At 35.2% G+C, this 11,363-nt stretch overlaps 1 protein-coding gene across 1 annotated transcript; it reads right to left on the bottom strand.

Annotated features, from left to right (window-relative positions):
- Nucleotides 1-3,010: 3,010 nt before the first annotated feature.
- Nucleotides 3,011-9,975, bottom strand: LOC114463154 (PRELI domain containing protein 3B-like). The gene is made up of 6 exons (XM_028446453.1): nt 9,848-9,975; nt 7,497-7,665; nt 5,882-5,971; nt 5,020-5,090; nt 4,830-4,932; nt 3,011-3,346 (listed from the first exon to the last, which is right to left on the bottom strand). Exons 1-6 carry the CDS (start codon nt 9,877-9,879, stop codon nt 3,230-3,232), a joined length of 582 nt encoding a protein of 193 aa, XP_028302254.1. The 5' UTR covers nt 9,880-9,975; the 3' UTR covers nt 3,011-3,229.
- Between the last annotated feature and the right edge of the window lie 1,388 nt (nt 9,976-11,363).

Here is an 11,363-nt window from a genome sequence, read left to right as displayed (position 1 = left end):
CCTCCGTTCAAAACCTTTAAAAGCACCGGAGGCTCCGATTGGCTGACTGGATGCTCAGTGCTCGAATCCTATTGGTTAAACTGCCGCAGAGGTTTACGTCGACGGGAAAATATGGGGTGCGAAACAGTAGAGGGCAGCACGTGCTTTAGTGTTCAGAGATTCGGAAACGCAAAGAAAGACCCCTAAAAGATAGAAAATATGAATCCTTGACTACTTACGGAATAAAGTTTTTATTTTAAGTTTAAGTTGGATGAAATATCCTTAAATTTGTGATATGTACAGTATTTTGACAAAGGATTACTCAAAAAGTACTCAATATTATTCATGCAAGTAGTCTAGGACAGGGGTTCTCAACTGGTCTCACCCTGGGACCCACATTTTACCACGGTCATTAAATAGTGACCCAGTTTTTTTTTTTTTTTTTAGAATTCAACCAACCAATTTTTATTTTTAAATAGCTGTTGAAAACACACACACACATCTTTTTCAAAAATATAAATATATATATTTTCCTGTGTAACATGCATTTCACAGCACGCCTGTCAAAAGAAAAGTTTCTTTCAAAATAAAAGACAAGTCCAACATGAGAGATGTTAAGTATGCATTTATTTTTTTTGACCAGCTGTCCGCGACCCACCCAGTACAGGTCTGCGACCCACTTTTAGGTCCCGACCCACCAGTTGAGAATCGCTGGTCTCGGAAGTACTAAGTTGAGCAAACTATGAATCATGGACTACTTATGGAAAATTATCTTTATATTCCACATAAAAGTTGGGTGAAATATTCTTAAATTTGTGATCAGTACAGGATTTTGACAGAGGATTACTGAAAAAGTACACAGTAAAAGTACACATTATTATTCATGCAAGTAGTATATAAAGTACTAAGTTCAGCAAAATATGAATCATGAACCTTTCGCAGTGAAAGGTTATCCTTGGGGTGTTTTTGATACCTTTAGGTTATTAACACGGGAATATGACGTTCTGCTTGGAAAAATCTACTTGTTCATTATAGAAATCAATAATTTAATTATGTACATAATCTCCCCTGCATGAGTTTTCTCCAGGTATTCTTCCACCTACAATCCAAAAGACATAGGCTTGAGCTGGGCGATATGGACCAAAACTCACATCTCCAAAAAGTGTTTTCTCAAAACGGCGATATACAATATAAATCTTGATATTTTCAACTCAATAAAGCCTGACCAGGAAGACAATTCATGGTTCAATTTGCTGATTCAAAATGCCACATAGACATGTTTAACAAACAGCTGCACAATAGGACATTTTTGGCTTTTTTTTTTTTGACAGCACGTGTGAGTGAGTGGTCTTTGTTAGGACAAACTCAAAACTCCATCCAACTGTGTTTTCCATGCTGTTCTGAGAAGTAGCAAAAGCAACAACTCCTAAAATTTGTATTCCAATACAAAATAAAAAATATGTAAATATAGGCGATATTGTAATTTTCTGTATCGCCAAAAAAGAAATCTGGATATATCTTGAGTCTCAATATGTTGCTCAGGCCTAGGCCTACATGTCGGGTTAAATTGGAGTTGCTGAAATAGTGAATGATTGCATGGATTGCTGGGAGGGAACGGTATTGTATCAGGGGGAATAATTCCCAATATGATTTGGAGATAGGAACCAGTAAAGCCCTTCAACACTTCAGTGTAGACATACTGTAAGTGATTATAGAAAGGAATGGATGGAACACATATATATATATACACACACATATGCATATCAGACTGGATTTTTTTTTTTACGTTAACAGTATTTTGTAGCATTTGCTCAGGAAATGATGCAAAGGGAATTACTAACAATAACTTATATTTTTATTGCCTAATGATGCAATTCTAATACTCACATTGTGATTGGTTGCTGTTTCAGAGATGACAGTGGAAAACACTTGGTTTTTAAATTGTTCTCGACTTCCAGCAGTTTGAATTAAAACTAACTATATATATATATATTCCCACCCCCCATTAAACACACAAATAAATCCAGATCAACACAATTTATAACACAAAATCTTTTACTACACATTCTTGTTGTTCACTTTGATAGTTTATTTTTCACAGTCCTCCATTCAAAATAACTTATTTCATGCTGCGTATCTCAAGTCCAGTTCATAGTCAACCAGTAATAAGCCTAAATGAAATAAATACACCTGTTACAGGCAGGAAACAAAGACTTTAGTGCATTTATCACCAACATCTTGCTTGTCCACACAAAGAAAAACACACCGTCTCTCTCTTTCTCAAAAAAAGAAAAGTAACCATTCCTAATTCAACACTTTCTTTACAATTCACAGCTTATTCTCTGATCATTTTGTCCAAGTGTTGGCTTCACCCTCTCCATTCAAACACATGCAGACAGAATAATGCATGTGTGAACTGGTAACATGACATGAGTTCGTAGAGAGATGGAAAGTTTGTGCTGTATGTGTGTTCAACACCTTTACAGCTTTTATGACAGCAACATAATGTTCAAAAAGACATTGCTTTCAAAAGAATAAATAAGCCAAATGCATTGATCCCTTCGTTTCTCAAAGAATGTTAGTATGACACAAGTAGATTAGATTTTACAGTTGTGCTTGCATCAGTTGCACTCAGGTCCCACAGAAAAACACATTGGGGAGATGCTTCTCCTGCACAAACAAACCTGACCATGAGTTGTTGTTTTTTAGGCCTCTTTATGTGCACCGTTCACAGCCCTGGACATGACGCGGCCTTCATATTTTGTTTTTCAGGCTGATAATTGCCACAGTCACATCAGTACGCCTTACTCTAAGTTTTTGTATTTTAGTTAAATTTCTCCTGCTGGTTTTCGGCTGAATATACAGCTAATAAGAGTTGCTCTTTCTTACAAAGAGGTTCGGCATGAGGTTGTGTTAGCTTTGGCACTTTTCTTGTGGTTTCAGCAACATCATTAACCCCAAAATACCTTTATTTTTAGCATCGCTACATGCTTTAGAAACACAAATTCGACAAAAGATTTCCCACTTGTCGTCTTTTTCTTTGTGCCCTCAAGACCCAACAGAGCCGCTTTATGTCACTGCCTGTTGCTTCAAAATATATCTAATGTAGATAGTAAAACAAAAACGACATTTTAAACTTTTTTGCCTCTAAAAATTCAATTAAGTAAACCAGAGCGCCACGACACAGAGCATCATAAAGTCAGGCGTGTAGTGGTGGTGTGAGGTTTTATCAGATCAGCAGAGGCGTGTGTCATTTGTCCGTGACCGCAGCCGCCATCGGCGTGCGCATGGTCCCACGCGCCGTAGCTGCTAGCTCTTCAATTTCTGCATTCAGGCGCCTGATTACCCACTCCATGGCCTCACGACCCTGATGGAGCAACAAAACAATGAGTCCAAACGAAACCTCTTCAGAGCTCAGTGAGCAGGAAAGAAAACAGTCATTCTAAATATATGTTGCAGCCAAAAAAATTAAATGAAAAAAAATCATCATTTTCTAATCATACAGTTTCTTCTTTTGTTGTTGTACATAATGACAAGGAATTTTTCATCCGTCTATTCACAAAAGATGTTTACCAAGGCATCTTTTTGCCAAAATTGACCTACTCCTTAATAAATGACTAAACAATGATCGCTTTTTGTTCCGTTTCTTATGTTAATGTTTTTCTTTTTCCTGTTTCCTTCTCCGTTTCAAAGTTTTCTTATCTTGACGAGTCTTTATTTTGTCTTGATTTCATTCTTTTTTTCCTTTTTCTCTTTAGTTAAAGTTTAAATATCGCTAGCCCTCTTCTTCAAGCCCCTTGAGAGTTTTTTGGGTTTTCCCTCTGTGTATTGATTTCTATTAATGTCTGTCCACGGTTGATATTATTATGTTTCATTCTATTTTAAATTGTGCAGAATAAAACATAAATGAAAAAAGATCAATTCCAAATATGAGGTCATTTTAAAAAGTAAAAACAACGGAATAAATGTAATAATTTCATCCAATTAGTCAAATCATTTCTATCCAGTTGCAAATTTAACATTCAAGTCGAAACCAGTTTGAAGAGTTTTTTTTTTTAAAGTTTTGTCAAATTATGAATTTATTTACATGCTGCCAGGAAAAAAAAACCCCCCATTGTTTTATGTATTGTACATGTTGGTCATATTTGAGCCCATATACATAAAAGGCTTTTCTATTGTCTGTGCAGAGGCACAACACTACAGACTGCACCAGAAATCTTGAAACTAACAGAAAAAATGTAATAATTAAAAAAAAAAAAAAGACAAAAACACAAGGAGGTGCTAAAGATAAAGTAAACAAGTCAAATCAGGTTTTAAAAAAATCAAATATCACATTAATAGAGAATGGGGGGGAAAAAAGACAGCTAAATGTTTTAGGTTTTTCCTAGATAAAATTGAAAATGTCCAGACAAGAAAATACTGTAGTATAATTTGATACTTAGGTTAAATTTATTACAAAAAACACCCCTTGTAAAATGTTTTTGTCATTTTATTATATCTCCTATATTTTCCTTTTGTACTGTTTCACTTGTTGAACTGTAATTGGTGGTGTATTTTAGTTCATGTTTGTAGATGTTGTGCATTGATGTATAACTGACGATTGTTTGTTAATAATAATTATAATAATAAAAAACCGTTTGGGTTTTTTTTATTTTTCAAGTTAATTTTCAATTCATCTTGAAGTATGACTTAGAGTTTATAAATTTTGAAAACTACAAAATTCAATAATACAAATTTTGGTGAATAAGGTAAAATATGAATCAATAAGACATGTTACAAAGTAATATTCGTCCTATTCACACATGCGAGCAGTAAAAATGAGTGTAAGTGATGTTTGAAAGCTAACATACCTTTCCAGCATTGGATGATATGGAGCTGGCCATCACTCCCTCCAGGTAACTGCTGAGACTGACGCCTTTGACTGAGATGATTGCCTCCTGAGTCAGCACCGTCCTAGAAAAATTGGCAGGAATTTCGTAAACATGTGGAGTTGACTCATTTCTTTTAAAAAAATATTTTAAGTTGGTGTTAGAAACTTACTTTTCTGGATTTTCAGGATGTGGTTTATATGTTAACTTTTCATCCACCGAAACCAGATTTGTAAGCGTGATCTGTGGAAGGAACATTATATCGCTTAGCATTAGCGTCACGTTTTTGAACCATTTTACAACCTTTGCTTTCATATACAGTATGAGCATACATTCAAAATGTTAACAGTCGTTATATTATTAATCTATTCATAATTTAATAGTTAATAGCTTAGCCTAGCATTGCTGCTATAGGATTAGCATCCTCACAAGGACATAAAGCTGTGTATTATACTCATTTACTTTATAGACACCAATGTACTGAATAATAAGTATAACAAAAGCATTATTGATCAAAAGGAGAGCTCATTCAACACTAATTATTAAGTATGAGATAGTTCTCCACTTTAAACATTCTAATGTGCATATTACTCAATAATAATAAATACATAAACATAATATATATAATCTGTATTCCACTACACACTATAACACTGAACTACTCAACAGTTAAAATTACATAAGGAGACAAAACAAATGAGGAAGAATATTAGTTTATGTCAATTCAATTAATCTAAAAATAAAAGTGTCTTGAAGGAAATCTTAACACTCCAGTAATCTTAAATACCCCTAACCACATCTCATGAAAAAGTACAAATAACTCTCAAAAGAACATAGCGTTCACAATTATTGTTTTTTTTTTATTTTTTTTTTTAATCAATGTAAAATGTTGTTCTGGAAAAACAGGAAAAACTGCATTCCTGTTCTTGAGTTTGTTCAAAAGGAAAACAAACCCAGAGCATTTTTTTCTCCATGCAGTTTAGAGACTCACTCACACACAGTAGCATCATGAACATCATCTGTTTTATACCCACGTTTGAGGACTGAAGCTGGAAAGTCTTCTCTTTGGGATCCACCACCGATTCTTCCTGAACATATGTGTATGTTCGCGAGCTGCCGATAATCTGGAAAAATGAAAATAGAAGTACATCAGCAAAGTTAGCATTTACAAACTGATACAGACTTATCTTTATATGTATACAGCATTTTACTACATTTGATTTAATACCACATATATTTGATGTTCAGATAAATCTTCAATGTAAACTCAATGTCGTCAGCAGTCGGAGTGACTTACTTTGATACTCCCATATATGACCTACTGTGTAAAACTCTGATATTCAAAGATAAATTAAATGCTCTTTCAGAAGACATTTAAATATACATATCTCTACAAACCAGCAAATACACCCTAGGGGATCAATTTATATTTATTGTATCAAAGGCAAGATTAGAAGTAAAGCAAAAACGTCCATCTGTTCTAGCTGTTGAATTGTGGAATAATGTTGATGAAGAAATAAAAACAAGTGACACACTATTTTCAAAAAGAAAATGTTACAGAAAGTTATGTAAAGCAGTAGGAATATATTTGCAAGGGTATAAAGTGTACTGTGTTAGATGTATACATTTGAAAAAGGCAACTCAAATGTACTTTGTTGAATGCTTGCATTTCTTTTGTGTGTATTATTTAAGAAAGGTAACTTAAATGGGATGATTTAAGTTGAACATAAGCATTTTTGCTTCTACCTGTTTCAGTTTTATTACATATTTTTAAAATGTAATTTATTTTTGAGGATCTGTGTCAAACTAAAATAAACTGAAACATGGTGCATTTTCAACAGTATTACATGATTTATGCTTTCAGTACAAATGATAAAGTAGCAGTTAAATGTCACAGAATGAGTGTTCCACTGGGACACAAAGACCTGCTTACTCCAAAAATCACATGTAGGTACATTTTAAATGTACATTTTTTTTCCCACAAAAAAAAAAATGCAGAAATTACAACAGCAGGGAAAAAAATAGGCGGAAAATCCAAAAATTATCCATTTATCTCAGTTTATTTTTCATGGTGTGTATTGCCATGGTGTGGTGTCACGGGCAGACATGATATGTAGAATAATAAGATCCAGCACATGGATAAACATAATGTGCTTTAAGGTCAAGCCAATAAGGAACTGTGGGAATAAGCCATCCATGACTGGGACAGTCTGTGTCATCAGACTGACCTCGTCTACTCAATTACAAGCCCTTCCCTAACGCAGAGCAACAGACCAACAGTAATACAGACATGGAAGGATATTATCTTACTGTTGGGCTTTTATTTTCAACATTTAATATGAGAGGATCAGAAAAGTAAGCAACATGTCATCTCTGCCCTCTAGATTTAGGTGACCCCTAGAACGGCACAGGCAAAGACGTGGAAACGTACATCACGCGCAGTCATGGAGTTAAATCTGACCTATGATAGGAATGGTACTACTGTGTCCTGTACAGCAGTACACGAGCTTTACCAAAAGGCCATTGACCCCTGGACAGAATTAGCTCTTCAAGTTACAACTGTGCTCCCCTCATGGAAAGCATTAACCCCTCACTGGAACTGAATAGTTCATAGTTGTGACTGTTCAGGTTGTAGGTCGGGACACTTACAGACTTTACTATAGATGGTAGACCCCACTCTGTGCTGAGAAGTCGTTTACTGTGGAGGCGTCCTTGCCTGTCGATGTTCCTGTCGAGAACATCCACTCCAATCACATTAGGATTCATGGGGTTTGGGTACTTCTGCATGGCAGCTTTGGTCACCGTCTCCCAGGGATGACTGCAAAACAAATCAAACAGGCAAAACCATTTTGGTTAAGTTAGGGATTGGTGATTACGCCTAAAAAGAAAATCTGTTTAAAAAAAAAAAAAAAAAATTACAGTTTCGATTCGATTTTTTTTCCTTCAATGCACTTAAAAATGACTGCAGTGTCCTCAAGAGTTGAAATCCATAGAACAATCCCAAAATAAACAGTAAACGAGGCTCTGTCAGTCAACAATTTTAAGTTTTAACCCAGGTTTAAGCAAAAGTGCAACAGAAACTTCACAGTAGCTTAAATTTTCTGATTAAGAAATCAGATAACTACATATTTTATAACATTATATTAGAATTCAAAAAAAAAAAACAATAAACGTCTTCTCTTAGCATCTCAGCATAGTGCGAATAAAAAATTAACCATGCCTGTGGCACACATATAGCCTACTCAAAGGGTAAACAAATGTAAACAAAGCAGAGGCTGGCTCACATCGCCCTAAGGTAACCCACAAAGATGGAATGTGAAAAAGTCTAAAAAAAACTGTGGTGGGAAAAAAAATTACATTTTTTTCTCCTTTAAACTTGAATTTGCAAACTAAAAATTGTTTTTATCTACAAATTCGATAAATCAATTATTTGCCCAGCTCTAGGTTACGTAAAAAAACAGTAAAACACCAATTACCGTATACACTTCAAAATGTTATCTTAGATATCTAAAATGATCCCATTAGTCATGAATTGGTGGTATTACATAACAGTAAAATTGTAAATATCATCAAAAAAGCTGAACTAAAGTGCAACGGAGCTTGTTTCTTGAAGTGATTGTTTTTTATAGCTATTCTGTTTGTAGCATAACTTTTTCTTAGTTAATCTATAGTTTCCTGAAACCTTTGTAAAAACTTGCTTTACTTCAGTTAGTAGAAAAACAAGTTCCTGCAGATGTAATAGCAATGATTACCTGCCCGATTAGGCTTAGGGATCAAGTCACTTTCTTTTAATTTTCCATCCATCCATTTTCGGGCATGCTTGATCCCTTTTCAGGGTCGAGGCAGTTGTTTTAATCTTATTTTAGAAAAAAAAAAAAAAAAAAAAAAAACTTTAAAGGACATTCGTCCTTTGCAATTTTACAAAAATACTATCGTAGACCTGTTATATAATATATAATTTAGATACACATCTAGGGTAGAATTGGGCAACTTTTATCACAACGGGGCCACGAAAATCTGCAATCCGATTGTATTTTCCTTTATCAACATTCTGGTCAGCATTTAGAATAATGAACACTCTAAGCCAGGGGTGTCCAATTCCGGTCCTCGAGGGCCACTATCCAGCATTTTTTAGATGTTTCCCTCTTCCAACACACCTGATTCAAATGATTAGGATCGTTATCAGGCTTCTGCAGAGCTGGATGAGGAGTTGATCATTTGAATCAGGTGTGTTGGAAGAGGGAAACATCTAAAACATGCTGGATAGTGGCCCTCGAGGACCGGAATTGGACACCCCTGCTCTAAGCATTTATACAGGAAAAAACAAGAAATACTTTAAAAGAAAAAGCAGTTTAGTGTGTTTTTCTTGTCATCTGTATTTAGAAAGTTTTTCGTTGTTCGACATATTTGCCGTTTTGTGTTTTTTCTTGTCATTTATTATATTGTGCAGTACTCCCATTTTGTGTATTTATGGCGTCATTAATGAGGCTGAGGGCTACTGAGGCCCTTGTCTACCATTTTATGTCACTGTGTGTGTTTTGTTTCTCGAAATGTTTAAACCGGATTTGCCTTTTTTTTTTTTTTTTTTTTTAATGTAATTGATTATGTGAGAATTTCTGAATGAAGAATTTGACATTGGCGTCACAACCGACCGTTCAATTCAATGGTTGCTAGGGAACACCGCAGCGTTGCTAAGTGACGCAGACAGTTACGGCACAAAGTAGGGGAAAGGATCGGCGCGTGGAGGGCGGGACCTAAGCGGATAGTTATGCAATGAAAAATTAAATAGATTGAAAAAAACGCATCGAGACAAAACGAGAGAGTTATATACGCTATCCATGCCTGTTTGTTTGCGACTGGGAACTCAATTATTTTTAATTAATTGCGTAAAGTAACCTTTTATAGTCGTTCATATGATTAAAACGAGGAAGCCGGCGGCCGAGACTAGCCGCCATCGCTAAAAAGCGGACCGCGTTAAAACTCCAACAGTCTTTACTTACTTAAATATGTGCTCAGAGGTCCAGATCTTCATGGTGCAACGGGTTGAAAGCTGTCGGTGATGTGTCGGTGGATGAAGGATAAGCCGGTAAAACTACAGACAGACACACGGTTAAAAACCACGTTCAGGAGCGACCTCAAACTAGGCTCCTCCCCCACAACCCCAACCCCTCCCCCACTTCTGCACATAGCTGCCTGTGCTGTGCCTGTTTGCTTTTTCAACCAGTGACCCAGCGACTAAAGTCATATATTCCTCAAATACTCTAAACATGACCGTTTATAATCAATAAATATATGTGATTATACATTATAGAACATTAATAATTTGGCTTTACTGTCCCGCCTTTGAGAAATGCTGACATTTTAAATCCAATCACCGATGGTAACCACGTTCTTCTTCATGTCAAGACTTTGATTAAAAACTGTATTAATGTGACATGTTTTTGACATAAAATCCAATTTAATTGTTGAAATTAATGCAGGTAAAATCAAAGAGACGTTTTTAAAATTTGCCTCACATTCAAAACTGGTTACATCATCCACACATGGAGCTCAAGGAATGATGTCAAGTGACTTAACAGTGTTCAGACAGGTCATTTAGCTAAATTCTAAAAATACACATATTTTATTTGGACACACAGAAATGTACGCATGGGCTACTTTTAGCTTTGTTTAAAATGCCTTTATTACATATGTGTCAACAGTCAACAATTTCATCTCACTATATACTGTATATATGTTCATAGACACTGCTTACAGTTAAATAAATATAAGAGAAATAGATTTTGACTGTTATAAGACAAACTACCATCAACTATTGCAAAAAATAAAACCTAAACACACGTTTGAATGACGCAACAACCTTTTTTGTATGACACACAATGCTCACTAGCGCCCTCTGCTGGTCAGAATTTAAGTTGTACAAATATTTAGCATTTGTAGTTAAGATGTGTAAATACTTTCAGGGAACTTTTGCATTTTTTTCACAAGTATACTAGCATTTCTGTAAACCTGTTTATTTGTTATTCATCATTAAGCATCACGTTTAATTCTTGAATTGTTTTTTTTTTTAAGTTTGTTTATCTGAGGTCTATGCTCAGTTTTTAAAATCTTATTTTGTGAAGGTGTGCAAGATGACAACAGTGCAATATACAATATAGTCTGTTCCTTTGGTAGAATGAAGCTATGTCCCATGCCAAGGAAAGGAGGGACGAGATAAGGAAAGCTGAGGTGAACTAAAGGCTGAAGGTGTCTGGCTCTGGTCCTGTTGGATGGACTTTGGTCATTGCATGTACGGGACAGGAGGAGCTGTGTTAGATGAGTGTCTTATTGATTTGTTATTCCTATTGGATGATTTCTTAGAAAAAAAATATATCCTAACTGTCTCTGACTAATCTAAATTCAAACTTTACTTACACCTAATATGTTTGTGTTCACTTTTGTGTTTCTGTTTATACCCAGAACCAATAGTGCTACATTAATTTGTATGAAAAGAGCTTTGCACAGTGAAGCGTACCG

Source organism: Gouania willdenowi, chromosome 5, assembly GCF_900634775.1.
Source record: "Gouania willdenowi chromosome 5, fGouWil2.1, whole genome shotgun sequence".
Classification (NCBI taxonomy): Eukaryota; Metazoa; Chordata; class Actinopteri; order Blenniiformes; family Gobiesocidae; genus Gouania; species Gouania willdenowi.
The sequence above is the reverse complement of the archived record's forward strand: the minus strand, read 5'-3'. Positions and strand labels throughout refer to the sequence as shown.